Source organism: Rhinolophus sinicus, chromosome 13, assembly GCF_057876585.1.
Source record: "Rhinolophus sinicus isolate RSI-liver-muscle chromosome 13, RSI-T2T, whole genome shotgun sequence".
Lineage (NCBI taxonomy): Eukaryota > Metazoa > Chordata > Mammalia > Chiroptera > Rhinolophidae > Rhinolophus > Rhinolophus sinicus.
In genome coordinates this window covers 22406368-22422428 of record NC_142513.1, presented here as the reverse complement: position 1 = coordinate 22422428, position 16061 = coordinate 22406368, and the positions used below count along the sequence as shown (strand labels likewise).

The 16061-nt window shown below is 49.2% G+C and overlaps 1 protein-coding gene across 1 annotated transcript; it reads right to left on the bottom strand.

Moving 5' to 3' along the window:
- Window positions 1-1003: 1003 nt before the first annotated feature.
- Window positions 1004-7554, bottom strand: PDRG1 (p53 and DNA damage regulated 1). The gene is made up of 5 exons (XM_019748497.3): window positions 7373-7554; window positions 5704-5779; window positions 4599-4673; window positions 2592-2672; window positions 1004-1971 (listed from the first exon to the last, which is right to left on the bottom strand). The coding sequence occupies exons 1-5, from the start codon at window positions 7457-7459 to the stop codon at window positions 1889-1891; spliced, it is 402 nt and encodes a 133-aa protein (XP_019604056.2). The 5' UTR covers window positions 7460-7554; the 3' UTR covers window positions 1004-1888.
- Between the last annotated feature and the right edge of the window lie 8507 nt (window positions 7555-16061).

The window sequence follows — 16061 nt, the reverse complement described above, 5'->3', positions numbered from 1 at the left end:
AAGCTAACAGCCCCAGGTACGGGGCGCACCTTTCCAGCAGAATCTGATTGGCTCTTTTTTGGCATAGCATCCACCTTGCCAGATAGGCAGGGGCAATGTTCAGACAGGAGAAACGGTGCGCCAGGCAGGCACACCACTTTATCTACCAAAATAAATGCTGCAACTCCTTACTTTTAAACATTATATTCAAAAATACGCAACACGACAGTGACATGTTCTTCCCGTCCACCCTAACCATGCGGTTTGTGCCGAGGGAAGCACATAATTAGTGACTGCATACAAATCACCAGCTTATTAGATAGTGGTCCTGCCCTTGCTTTCCTCACTTAGTCTTGGAGCTGGTTCTAAATCAGCGCTCAAGAGGAGCGCCCTTATTTTTTATTATTGCTGTGTAGTAGTTCACTACCCGGAGCTATCAATTCCTTTAGTCTACTGTGGACAGATATTTAGTTTCCAATTCCATCTCCCTACTTTTTAGGGCCATCATGAGAAAAACACAGCAATTTCTACAAAAAAACCCAAAAAACCCCAAGAAGATGCAGAATTGTAAGTCTGGGCCTAATTTGACTTATGTAAGGTATTTTGTTTGGCCAATACCCAAGTTTAAAAATTTTTTCTGAATTAGTCAGCAGTATTTAAAAGACAGAAAATTTGGGGGTGGCCGGTTAGCTCAGTTGGTCAGTGCGTAGTGCTGATAACACCAAGGTTGCCGGTTCGATCCTCGCATGGACCACTGTAAGCTGCGCCCTCTTTAAAAGATTCAACTCAAAAACCCAAATTTCTGGCTTCTCTTACAGAAAACGTTAAGACCTGTGTTCCAATACAACTATTAGCAAGAGCCGAGGGGAGCCAGGGGAACGGTGGTGTGCCCTCTCCATTTTGCCACGTTATTGCCCGTCTAATCCCATTTCAAGGAACCACTGCCCGTTCACAGGCGGATCCTACGGGGAGTGAGTGGTGTGCCCTGGTAAGGACTGAATGAGGTAAAGACTAGAAGCTGCTATCCATTCACTAGGTAACATTTATTGAGCCTTCAATGAACAGGAGACACCGTGTTGCCCTCACAGCACATTCACGTCAGGACCTGAGACCACTGAAGGCGGACGGGAACGCAGAGCAGCACGGGCCCAGTCCTGCTCCCAGAGGCGGCGGAGGGGCATCCTGAACGCGCACTGGGCTGAGGCAGCGCCCTCAGCCGTCTCTGGTGCAGGACTGAGGCTTCTGACTGCAGAGCAGCTGCGGAGGGGCTGACAGGCAGCACGCACCGGCTCCATCCGGGAACAAGCAGGAAAAGGGGCAAAACTGGAGGCAGTGGGGGAATTGGTGCGTCTGCCGCACAGATGCTGTGGCAAACCACAATGCACCGCGATTCTGACCTTCGTTCGGAAACCACCTGTGAACCTCCTGCTTTATTCCAATGGTTACACACGCTGCTTGGAAATGCCTCTCCCCCTTTCTGAGAGGAATGTGGAATGAAGCTCCCACTCTTCCCCCTCTCCTTTCTTCCTGCCCGGGGCCCATTTAAACAGCCTGCCACTGTTGAGAAGTGTCTGTTGCAGTCATTCTCATACCCCCACAGACGCGGTCCCCACCCACCCACTGGTGGCTGCCAGGGCCTGTCAATGGGTCTTATGTCCACCCAGCCCCAGTGGTTAGGCCGGCAGACACTGGCAGGCTGAGGGTTCCCTCCCACCGTCACGGAGCAGCCAAGTGTGACAGACAAAGAGGCTTTGGACAGGAGCCATGGCCGGAGTCCTGACGCCTGACCCCTTACAGGGTAGAGCCTGTCCTTTTAGGTTTCAAGGTTGGAGAGTCCTGGGTCCTCCATGAACCCTGAGGGGGGGAGGGGGGATGCTGGTCATAGGTCCCCTATCTTGGTTCTTGAGTTTCATCCTTTCAAGATGACCTTGAGAGCTTTCAGCTCATCCTGGTTGAGGGGGTTCAGGTTAAAACCCTTCAGCTCCGGTTTGCCTAGAGGGAGAAGACAATCCATCAGCGAGGTGGGCCTTCCACTGTGCACCCTACTAGCCCTGGAGTCAGGCCCAAGAAAGGGGGTTACACTGTATTCATGCTGCCAAACACTTGGCCTTGAGGTCTGACAGGGAAGAGCCTCAAATCTGCAATGCACTGAACAAGGCACATGGACACACACTCCTGCGTTACCAAGAACCTGCAGTCCTGACTCTGCCACCCAGAAACCTCCCGATTTCTGCCAGACCTGTGACCCATCTGCAGTGGTTTTGTTTACCTAGAAATTCAGCTGACCTAAACCACCTGCCCGAGGCCTTCTGGTCCCCTCAGTCAGAGCTATCCTGGTCCCCACACCACTCCCTGGCGTATAATGTGAGATAACCCAGGCTGTTCCAGGTCCCTGGAAAAGAACTTGTGACAAGAAGAAAACCCCCCAAACTTCCTTGTCTGTTCTATCTTGGGACAGCTAGAAACAACTCCTGCCCACTGCCCAAGCTTCAGTGCCACTCACATGCTGCCCAGGCCATCGCCCCCTGGGAGGGGCTTTTCACCCCTGCCCTTCCCAGTCCGTGTTGAGGGTTCTCTCCCCTCCCGCTTTTCAGTCTCCCCCAGGCCAATACCTTGGGCCTCAAAGAGGCGGTTGACCTTCACTTTAAGTTGTTTCCGGAGTTTCTCTATTTCTTTATCCAGATGATCCTGATCTGAAAAATGAGGTGGGCAACGCCGATGAGGTTATACTACAGACAGATGGACCCAAAGGGAGTCTGGGATGCCAGCCTCTCTCCAGGTCCCTTGAGCAAAAGGGCTTCTGAGCATTCAGGAGAGAAAGGGGACTTCAGAGACCAACTGAGGCTCGAGAAGGGACATGACCTAGCCACAACCACTGAGTGAGCCAAGGACCTGACCTGTTTTCATGATGCGAAGTACTCTGGGCTGGTCAGTGGACAGGGAAGGCAACATCAGGATTTTAGGTCACCCTCTTAGAGCGAAATTATGGAAAATCCAAATGAAGAACCTAGACCCAGCCTACCCTAGGCTGCTTGGAAAATGGGTGGCTGAGGAAACTTACAAACCAAGTCCATTAAGGTGAGGGGTTTTTAGAAAAGCACAACTGTGGTAACACCAGACAGACCTAAACAATCAGTGGGTGAGCAGAATGCTCAAGCTTAACCTAATTAGCCAGTGACTAGAAAAGGTTATTTTACCCTAATAAGACTGCACTTGAAGACAAACTGCATTATGAGAAGTGCAGGCTGAAAAGCTCAATGATGCAAATGACTAACGCCACCCAACCCATTATACCTGCTCATGAGTGACATTCTAGTTAGTCTTCCCCACATACTTTCATGCTTTCTGATGGGGAGAAGCCCTGACCAGTAGAGCCTTCTGGCCTGGGCAATGGTTCAACTCAGTGTTTTAAAATGCTTTACTTAATGTACATGAGTAACCAGTCTCTCATGAGCTTGTTTAGCCTGTGTCAATCCCTGAGAAATAGAGATAATGATGTCCCAGAATGCCTCCAGGTTTGGTGACAAGACCACATTTGTGTGCCAAGAAAGCTGAGGACCAGATCCTGAACCCAGGCAAGCGACCCCCTTTGAAAACAGCCTGAGTAGCTTCCAGCTCACCACACAAGTGCAAGGACAACTCTTAATTTTACAACCATAATATTAGTGTATGTTTTTCAACAGAACAGCCGGAAACTTCTCCTCCAAGCTGATCTAGTTTCCTCTGCTAGAATTTTGATTTTAACAGGGATAGAGGCAACTTTGCTGGTCCTCTTGGCCCTTACATTTTCAAGGGTAGGAGCGAGAAAAATATGTATAACCTGCCCTTTTCCCAGCTAAAGACCGATTTGCAGCCTGACTTTCTGCCTTTATGATGCTTCTCCAAAGAGCTTCAGGGATTGTGGTTGTGGAGATCTGAGTAACACCTGTTGAGTGCTCAGGCTGTGGCAGACCCTAGACGTTCACTCTCCTGAAGCCCCCATTTTCAACCCAGTTTCTCTTGCAGGGGATGTAAAAACAAAAGCTCACTCTGCCGGGCTCTCTTGCAGCTATGGGTGGCCATGTGACTATTCTGGCTATAGAGATGTGAGCGGAAATCCCTGAGGAGGATGAAACAGAAGGCAAAGACCACATAGGAAGAAAGCCCTTTGCCTTCCCTCCAGCCTGGCATGTGGACATGAGGCCTGCAATGATGTACAACCGTGAGAATATGCTACGGTGGCATTGCTGAAGTAGTGCCAGTCCTGGCTGCTGACCTCTGGACTTCTCACCTGAGAAAAACGGAACTATATTCTCTTAAGCCTCAGTTTGCTGGGTTTTCTGTTATTTGTGGCCCAACTTGTTCCTCACAGACAAGCAAGCACTATGCTAGACACGCACACTGCTTTCTTTCAACTTCACAACAACTGTGCTTTGGAGACACGCCAACACCCACCCCCTGCTTTAGAGATGACGAAATAACTCAGTGGCAGAGCAGGGACTGAAAGCAACATCAGTCTGAACCCTTTAACACAGGCGCTTCTCATCAAGCTGCCGGAAGCCTGATTCTCAGTTCTGTGTTAAGACTAAAGCTGGTGGGGAAGGCAGCTGTGTCCCTGACCCATGTCCAGGAGGCCTTACCTTTCTCAATCATTTCCTTTGTCTGAGGGTGAGGCATCTTGATAAACATGTTCCCGAAGCAAACCATCACATCATCTGAAATGGCAAATGCATTCCTTCAGCAACTATTTCGGAGCACCTACTACCAGCCGGCACTGTTTTAGATGCTGAGGACACAGCAGAACAAGACAAAGTTCCTGCCTTCCTAGAGCTTAAGTCATAGTGGAGGAGGAGGAATAAACAAGCAAAGATGTATCACTGTCAGACTCCAACAAGTCTAACTACTGTAGAGAGTAAGACACATGGGCAATGCCAGAGTAGGGGAGGGACTTCTTACACCAGGTGGTTTAAGAAGGCCTCACCAATTATGTGACATCTGGACAGAGATTTGAACAAAGTGAGGATGTGAGTCCTGCAAACATGGGGGGAAAGAGTGAGCCAGGCAGAGGAAACAGGAAGAACAAAGGTCAGTAATGTGCTTGAGGTGTTAGCAACAGCAAGGAGAGCAGTGAGAGTGGAGTCAGTGAGTGAGGGGGAGGGTAGAGATGATGCTGGATAGCTCAAGGGCGTCTGGCTTACATGGGGTCTTGCAGGACTCTGGCTTTTACTCTGGTGAGATGAGAAACAACTGGAAGGTTTTAAACTTTCCAATGCACTTTAAACAAAATTCAAACTTCACTATGGCCTGGCCTCTGCCCATCTTTTCCAGCCTCATCAAATGCCCTTCCCCGATGCTTACTCTGTTACAGCCACTTGGCCCCTAAAGAGCCCCCATTCCCTCCTCCAACACCTACCCCCATGTCTAGTCCCTTCTTCAACTTCCTCACAATTTTCAATTATGTATTTATGTTGTTCTACTCATCTGTAGAACACAAGGGCAAGAACCGCAGTTTTTATACCTCCCAGCACTTCCCTAATGCCATCGGTGAGCCAGTAGCTAATGGCTTGTCCTGGAGGTGAGCAGCTAAAACCCTGAGCCACAGTGTCAGACCTGTGACATGTTCTCCCCTATCTCCACGGGCAGGCTGTGTCACATACCTGTGGCCTCCTGCCTGGTCTCTCTATTAAGTACAAGATGGAAAACGGAACAGGCCTCCTGGGCTGCAGCAAGGAAGTCATGACTTACCAGAGAGGCTGAGATCCTTCTGCAGGGCCCTGAGGCCCTCTCGGTTCTGATTCCTTTTGGTGTCCAGGTCCACAATCTGAAAAGTTCAGAGGCAGGAGGGAACATGGTTACCTCTTGCCCCAGCCTATCACCTTACAACAGACCAGAGGCTATTAAAACCTAACAGAGACAACAAGGCATTATTCCTGGCTTACTTCCAGTGTCCTGTCTAAAATGGGCTGATGTGTGAATATATATTTTCTCCCACTTAGCTTTCAGATCTTTAAAGACCATGCTTTGTACAGGTGTCTTCCCCCTAGAGAAGGTGCTGGGAAAACGTCTGTTAACTAAATGGATAATTTTTACTATCTACTAGAGTGCTGGTTCTCAGGCTTTAGGGCATTTCAGGATCACCAGGGAAGTGGAAACCTCTCCCTGCACAAACTCCTCCAGCTGATTCTTGACTAGTATCATGAGAAGCCCAACTAGACTGGATCAGCAGGGGTGGGACACTGAGATGGTGGTAACAACACAACAGCTACTAAGGAAGTGTGGAGGCGGTACAATGTGCTGCTTGAGAGTGCTGGCTCTGGAGCCAGAAGAGCCAGGTTTGAATCCTGCTGCCCGCTATGTGCTGTGCAATTCCACCTTTCTATTTATACCGGAGACACGAACAGTACCTACCTCATAGTCATTGAGCCAGGAGCAAAATGAGTCAGCACAGTAAGTACTCAATAAATCTTAACTACTATTATTATCGCCCAGTACACCTTGATGCAGTGTTGAATAAGCTCTTCCTAAGTCTTCTCCCTCGAAGTAAATACCAGACCCACCAATCGTGCAATCATTCTAACTGGAGATGAAGAGTCATGACTCATTCTTGACTCCTCCCTACGCTCTCACCCCTATATGTAACCATCATCAAGAATAAGTCCATCTCCAAAATATATTTCTCACCCATCCGCTGTCTCCATCATCACCGCCCAGGTCCAAACCCATCCCTCACCTGGACTGTGGCAATTGGCCCCCACCAGGCCCCTGCCTCCTTACACTCTGTGCTCCACAGAGCAGCCCGAGGGATCCTTTTATTAATAAAACCTAAATCCAATGATTTCATCCTCCCACCCCCCACGAACTCCCTTCAAACACCCGGCACCTCAATTAGAACCAGGCCCGAACTTCCTGTTCAGGTCTACGAGGCCCTCTGCGACCCCGGCCTCACGTCCCCACCCCTGCGCAATCACAAACCACTCAGGCCTCTTTTCTATTCCTCTTCTCCCTTCAGGGCCTTGATTGGGGCGGTGCAACCCAAGTCACTGAGAGTACCAGGAACTGCATTTTGAAAAAGGGGTTCAGGTAAACCGCCCCAAGGGGTAATGGAGCAGGATCCGGAGAGCACGGTAAGGGGCAGAGGAAGGATGGAGAGAGAGGGGATGCCTAGCACAGAGCAGGCGCAAACCTAAGACGTGCCGTATAAATGGGTGAAGCGCGGTGCTGTGCCAAGCGTTCGACCACGTTATCTCACAACTGCCCTATGTCTGTCCCTACAACCAGCGACCACCAGTCCCGGTCCACTCACTGCCAGCCGGTGCTGGAGCCAGATTCCGGACCCCGCGCGCTTCCCCACGGCGCTGGTCACCAGGCCCCAACCGCCGAACCCAGGCCCCAGCGCCGCGGACGGGCCTCCCACCTGCCGCTTGTCCGCCAGCACAGCCTCGGCGAGCTCCTCCACTTCCACCAGGTACCGCAACACCCGTTCCGCCTCGGGGGACAGCATCGTAACCGCCAGCTCCAACTCCGCAGGGCCGAGACCCCGCTCAACGTCTGCTCTAGCTCCGCTTGCGCACGCGCCGCTCTGAGAGGACTCACAGTACACATGCGCAATTAAAAAACCAACGGCGGCGCGCAGGCTCCAACGCATGCGCGTCAGCTGAACGCGAGAGGCGGGGCCCAGCTTTGGGGGGCATGGCTGGAGCGCCCCCTGCAGGTCCGGAGAGCACAGTCCGCAGTGTGGCCTCAATCTCTTCTTCCCCTCATATGTTTCTTGAGCACCTATCTATTATGTGACAGGCAGTTTTAAGTACTGAGGATGCAGCAGTGAGCAAAACAAAAGTCCCTGCCCTCATGCAACTTCATCCTAGTAGGAAACACCAACAGTTAACGACAAAACAAATAATTATATACTCTGGCAGGCACTGATAGGGCTTTGGAAAGAAACAAATCATTCTTGCCCTGTTTGGCGAACACCCAGGAGGCCCATACGGCAATGCGACTTATATTTAATCTCTGATACATTCAGTTTCTGATCTATAAAATAGGGGTTAATAAAAATCCCCCTCATTGTCTTTCCGCAGGATCAGAAGGAGGCAGGAATCATTTTTAATGCACTTTGACCTCTGTGTTGGGCCCAGTGTCTGGAGTAGTTGACCTAGACCTAAGGAAGGGGCTGGAAAACCATAGGCAGTGAATAATGAAGTTCCAGCTCAGAAAAGAAGTTCTGTACATTCTGGGAAGCGAATCAATGTGGGCTGTAGGATCGGGGAGGACCTCCAAGAAGAGGCAGGCAGGTGGCAAGTGGCTGCCGTTCAGAACCAGAGGGTTCCCTAGAGATCATGCCCAAACCCCTTGTGGGGACAGAGCCCCAGAAAGTAGTTTACAGGCTCTCGGCCTCACGTGGAAGGGTGCTGGCTCGGGTGGTGAAGGATTGCCGAGGAGCCGAGCAGAGCCGAGCAGAGCCGAAGAGAGCGGAAGAGGAGAGCCGAGAGAGAGGAACAGAGGAGAGAGTGGAGAAGAGTCGTCGGTCGGTCGGTTGGCGGAAAAGCGGACGGCAGGTCGGCGTCCAGTGGGCCCAGCCTCCAGTGAGACCGTGGTGGTATGGCTCCCCTACCTATGGCTCCGTGGGTGTTCCTTTTCGGCCTCACCATATCCTGCGTTCTTATGTGGGGAGCGGGACCAGAGACCCCGCAGGCTTCCCCGCAGGACAAATGGCGCAGCGAGCAGGGTCTCCCGCACGACACCCCTCATTGTACAGCTGGAAAAACCAAGGCTTAGAATGCAGCAAGGATTTTTAAAAGTCGACAGCGGACCTGATGTTAGAACTCTGATCTGTTGCCTCCAAGTCCAGCTTTTTATTCTCCCCTTTTGGCCCCTTGTGACCAATCCCTTGCACACCCCTTGCCTTACTTGAATTTCACAATAACCTTTGTACAGACAGGTTATTCTTGCCCCATTTCACAGCTGCAGATTCCAGGTGGGAGAAGGGCCATGCTTTGTCATCTAGAATGTCAGCAGCAAATGTGGGTCTAGAAGCTCTCTGGCCTCCATTCCACAGCAATCTCTGGACCCTGGAAAAAAGCCCTCTCCAAAACTGTGGCCCTAGAAGTCTCAGTGGCATCTCCTCTTTGCCTGGCCGTTGGCTGCCTTCAACTGCCTGAGGCAGAGCTAATTTTCCGTGCAGCTGCCTGGTATAGGGAAAGAAGGAGATTCATTAAGGATTCCTCATTGAGGGTGAATTTGTCGCCAAACCCAGGATGTTTTGTGTAAACACCTTCTGCTTCAGAAATGCAGACACAAGCCCTGGGAAGGAAGGGGGAACATTTGCCAAAGGAAAAATGGGGCTCACCAAGCATTCCTGGGACCTAGACCCCAGAACTGGGTCTCCTCCACTTTAGGACCCAAAAAGGGCTGGACCAGGCTGACCTTTGACCCCTGCCAAATGGGCCTGAATGGGAGGGTTCAGGGAGGTTCCCAAATTGACAAATTCTTGGCTGTGACTGGGCCTTAGAGGGCACCCCTGGTAACTGGAAGTGTTGGAGAGGGAGGTCATATCCAAGACATTGAGACAGACCTGGAAGGACTCTTGTTTCAGAACCATCGATTTTACAAATATTTATTGACAGCCCAGTTATAGGGGTTCTGCCATGAGCAAAACAAGACATGGTCCTTGCCCTCAAAAAGCTTCCAGTCTGGTGGAAGAGACAGACAAAAAAACACATGAACAAGTAAATATATCATGTCAGGTGGTGATTAAGAGCTTTGGAGAACAACAGAGCAGGGCAAGGTGGAGAGGGAATATGGAGGGGTTATTTGAGATACGGTTATCAGGGAGGGCTTCTCGGAAGAGGTAGCATTTGAGCAGAGAGATGGAGATGGTGAGGGGGTGAGCCATGTGGATATCTGGGGGAAGAGCATTTCAGGCAGAGGGAACAGCAGATGCAAATGCCCTGGAAATTGGAAGCACAGCAAGGCCATTGTAGGTGAAACTGAATGAGCAGGGGAGAGAAGGTAAGCGGTGAGGCCAGAAAGGGGAAGGAGACATTCACCATGTAAGGCTACAGAAGCCCTCCTTGGAAGTCAGCTGCCGACATGGCTGCGCATGCCTGTGGCTTCCTGCTTCTCTCTGCTCACAGATGCAGTTTGTGTGCAGAATGCAGTGAGTCAATGTCCACAGAAACGGCCCTCAACTAAGAAGAGAAAGGAGTCAGTGGCTGCCTACCCCAGCTTCTTTGCCCCTCTGTGGGATAGAATGGTCGCTGGAGCAGGGGTAGCAGTGGGGACGGTGAGCACAGGGGAGATTCTCAGGGACTTTGCACACACTCCTCAGTCAGCCTGGATTAATTTTCTCCCACACCTTAGTACCTGTGTAACTACCACATATCCCCCACTTATCACCTTGTCACCTCCTCCCACAGGTCAAGAGTCCCCTCTTGTCCCCCACAGCTTCCTGCACTTCCCCCATCTCTGCACTTCCCTCACCATCTTTTTTTCTCTAATCATCCCCCTCTCCAGTTGTGAGCTCCTCAAGGCAGAGACCTTGTCTGTGTTGTTCGCTGCTGTGTCTCTGGAATCTACAATGATGCCTGGCACACAGTAGGTGCTCAGTCAATGTTTACAGAATGAATGAATGAACTCAATATGAAGCAGAATTTCTAAAATCCAAAGTATCCAAAGACAAACAGAGCTAACTCAAGGGTAAGTGATTCCTATCCCAGAAGATATTTAAGGCTGGACTGCCACATGGTCGCGATATTGCAGAGGGTGAGTCCCTCTGCAGTCCTGAATGAGGGTGATACCTACTAAGTCTTTTCTAACCAGATAAACTCTACCTGGTCACACTGGCGTATGCCACCCCCCCCCCACCCCCCCTGCCCCATCTTTAGCCACCCAAAGCCCTGGCCAAAAGAACATGGCTGCTGGGGCTTTGGGGACTGCAGCCAAGAAGAATGATCCTTCACCCATTCCCCTCGGGTCTCTTTTTACTGTTTCTGTGCGCCCCCTTGGGTAAGTGTTCAGTGACCAGTACCCACTTCCCTCCTTGGGGAGGACTGCCCTCAAGGCTGCTGGAGCCTCCTGGGGAGACTTCCCCTTCCCCTAACCCATCCTAACCCTTCCCCTAACCCAGGAATATGAAAGATGACCTTTCTTGCTTGGGCAGCTGGCGGGGGTGTGGGTGGATAACTCTGAAGTATAATTACACTCAAGTTTCCCTGTGGGCCAGGCTGAAGCGGCCACCCACGAGACATCCGCAAGCCCCGCTTGGCTTCCTTCCCTTCCCAGTCCTGCCTCCCCGACTCCCTTGTGGTCAACCCGCCTCAACAGTCCATCTCACTCAGTAAAAGTCAAACTCCCCACCAAGGTCCACAAGACCCTACCTCTCTGAGGCCTCTCCCACCTCCTTGCTCTTCCTCAAACATGCCAGGCACAGTCCCACCTCAGGGCCTTTGCACTGGCTGCTCCCTGTGCCTGCACTCCCTCCCCCCCTCCACATCTGCATCCCTTCCTCACCTCCTACAAGTCTTCGCTTCAATTCCATCTTCTCAATGATGTCTGCCCTGACCCCACTATTTAAAACTGCAACCCTTGCCCTGCCCAGTACTCCTGATCAACTTCCTAAAAAAAAAAACAAAAACAAAAAACCCCAAAAACCTATTTTTTTTAAATAACATTTGTCACTTTCCCACGTGCTACATAATTACATTTATTGTGAATCTCCTTCTGCTAAAAAGGAAGCTCCATGAGTGCGGAGATCTTTGTCTCATTTGTTACTGATATATCCCAAATGCCTAAAATAGTGTCTGGCCCATAGTAGGTGCTCAGTAAACATTTTTAAATGAATGAGAAAAAGAACCAGAATCCTAACCAAAGCAGATTCTCTCTGAGGCCAAGCTCTTAACCCCGATGCTGAAGGTGGGGGAGGGTGGAGGGCAGGAATGGCAGAGCATGCTAGACTTTGTTGGCTAAGGTAAGGGGATTGTATTTTTTCCCCCAGATCAGTGTGAAGCTACTGGGAGGTTTTGAGCAAGCACAGGATGTGATTGGGTTTACTTTGTGAAAGTCCCTCTGTCTGTGGGGGACAGGATGGGCTAAAAGAGGGAAGTGTGGCGCAGTCTTCTGTGTGTGTGTGTGTGTGTGTGTGTGTGGTGGGATGATGGGGGCACGGAGACGTGACAGGACTATGGCTGCATGGGGCCTGGGGCAGTGAGAAGCCAGCTCATATCCTGTTTCTCTAGGCAGCCTGAGCACTGCCCCATGGGCTCTGGCCTATGAATAGTCCAGGCTGGGCCTCCCAGCTGCTGACAACATGGCCCTGTCCCACAGACGGTCTGTTTGCTCTCATGGGTGGTCCCCAGCTCCTCCCTATGCTTCCTTTGTGCCCTTGGCTTGGCAAGTGGAGGGGAGGCCTCCACCCCTCTCCTCCCCTGACCCAGAGAATAATCCCTTATATTCATGCGATTCTCCCTGTGCCCTTACTTCATCCTCCCACATCCCCGGGTAGTGCAGAAATCTGATTCCCATTGGGCAGATGAGGACATTGAGGCCTGGAAAGGGGATGGGACCTCCCAAGGTCATGCAGCCAGATGGGGATGTCACGTGGGGACCTGTCTTCCAACTCCCCACGCCTTGATTTCATTAGGCAACAGATGGTCCCAAGGTTTGACTTGAAAAATCTTAAGTGACCTCAAAGAGAATATAGCCCAGAACATCCAGGCCTCCCTGAGCCGGTCTTTAACACGACCTTTAATACTAAATCCATTCATTTAAAATTCCATGAATAGATTCTTCTTATTGAAAATGAAAACATTACAGAGAAGACTCAAGTTCCTTTTTGACACCCCTCCCCCCATCTCAGTTCCCTCCAGAGTCTTAATTTGGATGTCTTTTCAGAACTGTGGTATTCATTTAAAGACATAGTTAGGAACCCAGAGAACATATGTAGGACTATTATGTACATGGCAGGGTAGGAAGGTGGGATGGAGGGCATTGCACCCAAATGTATCACTCTGCGGCCTCTTTGCTCTTGGACATGTTTGATTGGTATATTTCAACCTCTCGCCTATTTTCTGACAGCTGCAAAAATTCTGTAGTATAAACACTATATTTCACTTGTTTATCTAACTTTTTTTTCCCTTTAAATTAAGGTTTATTGGGGCAACAATTGTTAGTAAAGTTACATAGATTTCAGGTGTACAATTCTGTATTACATTATCTAGATTTCACATTGTGTGTTCACCACCCACACAATTCTCTTTCTATCACCTTATATTAGACCCGATTTACCCTCTTCTAGAGCCCCGCTCCCCGCTTACCCTCTGGTAACCCCTAAACTGTTGTCTATGTCTATGAGTTTTTGTTTCTCAGTTGTTTGTCTTGACCTTTTGTTGTTTTTGGTTTATATATCACATATCAGTGAAATCATATGGTTCTCTGCTTTTTCTGTCTGGCTTATTTCGCTTAGCATTATAATCTCAAGATCCATCCATGTTGTCACAAATGGTCCTATTTCATCTTTTCTTACTACTGAATGGTATTCCATTGTGTATATATACCACAACTTCTTTATCCATTCATCTACCGAAGGACATTTTTGTTGTTTCCATGTCTTGGCCACTGTAAATAAAGCTGCAATGAACATTGGAGCACACTTGTCTTTATGGATAAATGTTTTCAGATTTTTTTGGGTAGATGCCCAGGAGAGGGATTGCTGGGTCCTAACTTTCTAAATTAAAGTTTACATTTATTTTTCATGTACTACAGGATGGAGGGTTGAATTAATCCCACCTCTCAGTTCTTAGCTCGTGGTCATGAGTTAGTCTGCAAAACCGCTCTTTTGTTTATATTATTTTCTCCTTTCCCCCCCATCCCCACCCAATTCTGACCTCACTAAATCCCTCTCTGTTGTGTTATATATGTCCTTAAATACTTGAGATTTCTTTCAAAATGCATAGTAGTTGCTTTATGTGTTTATGTATCTTTAAAATTCTTATTAAGGTCTAACACACAGAAGAGTGCACAAATCGTAAGTGCATCATTCATGAACTTTCAAAAACTGAACACAACCATGTAACCAGCACTCAGGTCAAGCAACAGAACATCAGCAGCTCCCCAGGAAATCCCCTGCAAGCCCTCCTAACCACTACCCCATGGGTAACCACTCCTCTGACCTCTAACACCACGCACTGGTTTTACTAGTTTTTGAACTTTATAGGTAAATGGAGTCACAGAGTGTGCTCTTGTGCCTGACTTCTTTCATTCATCATTTTGTTCGTGAGATTTCTATCTGCTGTTGTGTGTACCTGTAGGTTGCTTACCCTCAGTGCTGTTGAGTATTCCACTGGATGAGTACACGGCAATTAAACCATTCAGCCATCGGTGGACATGTGCTGGTTTTCAGCTTGGGGCTGTTACAAATAGTGCGGATACGAACAGTCGTGTACATGTCTTTGGGTATACACACGAGTGTATGTATTTCTATTGTATGTATACCTAGGAGTGGGGTTGTTGGGTATGTTCAATTGTAGTAGATCCTGATAAACTTGGTATGTGTTTTTAATCTATATAACTATTATTGTGCTGTAAGTTGTGTTTGTTTCCTACTGGTTTTTTGCTCATCTCCCGTTTTCTATGATCTATCCGTGTACTCTGTTCCTTGCTCCTAGCAGCTCCAAAGCACCCAGAACTGCTTTCCCCATATTTCACTGCCCTCTCCCTTGGTTGTCGATGTTTGAGTTCCCTTTCTCTCCCCATCGACATACACAGGGCTGCACTGAATGCCCTAGTGTGCTATTTATTGCCTTGTCAGCGGACAGGCATAGACTTGTTTTTCTTAAATCCTGCCACATTCTGCTCCAGAATGGTTGTACACGTCAACCATAAATGTACATCCTCACCAACACTAGGCACTGTCCACCTTTCTACAGCTTGCCAGTGTGGTGGTTGTAAGGATCACATTTACCGAATCGATCTCTGGTGAATGGACATTTAAATTGTTTTCCATCCTTCAGGATTATAAGAAGTGCTGCTACAGCGATCCTTCAGCGACATGTCTCCTGGTACTTCTCTGTGAGTTCAACTGCTTCTCTGCCTCATCTTCCTCCACTCTTCTTGAATCCTAGTTCCCAAACACACCCTGACTTTCCCCCTTTTCTGCTTTTGATTGGGCTGTGCCCTCTGCCTGGAATAGCCTTTGCTTTCCTTCCCCACTTTTGAGTGCCTACTCCTCCCTTAAGGCCTTTCCTCCTAGAAGACCCTCCCTCTCTGACCTGGCCCCTCAGGAATGTCACTATCCCTCTGATTTTCCAGAGGGACTTTGGTCCTCCTTTTCCTCTGGCATCAATCACTTTCCTCTTTTGGAATAGACCTGTTTTTTGCCATGATTTTGGTTTTCTTATCAGCCTGGGAGCGCATCGAGGCCAGGGGCTCCATGGGCTTCCCCTTGGGTGCCCAGGGCTCTCAGAGGATGCCTCAGAAGAGGGTTGCTGAATGTTTGAGTGAGGCCGTGACCTAACCATGCCTTGGAGAGAGTTAAGGGTCCAGTCTGTCTGTCTGTCTCTCTTCTTTACCAGCCAGAACCTTTGAAGAGTAACTCATCTCACTGGAAAGAGGGAGGAACATAGAATCAAGACTTCCCCTATCTTGGGTGGGGATGAGTGACTCGACCCATCTGTAGAACGGTACTGGCAAGGTAGGAGAGACAAAGGTGTCCCTTTTGTACCTTTGAATTTTGCACTATGTGAATGTATTAACTATTCAATAAACAAACACAGTCATGTTTGTTTAAAGGACTTTCAGATTCTATAGGGAAGAAAGTGACATCGGAACAGAGAAGACATTCCAAGATGACTGAATTGAAAGTGTCTTAGTGACACCCTTATTTTACAAACGAGAAACTGAGGCCCAGAAAGGGGAGGTGACTTGCCCAAGGTCACCTAAGCAGGCAATGGCAGGATCAGGAGTGGCTGTCACCTGGATTTTAAACGGGGGGCTTTTCACATCATAGCTGGCTCAGGGGGAAATCATCAGGAAAACCCTTTGGGAGAGGCAACATTTTAAAGAGCAAGATGGAGCCCGTGCACACCTGGGTGAATAGCCGGAACAAAAGC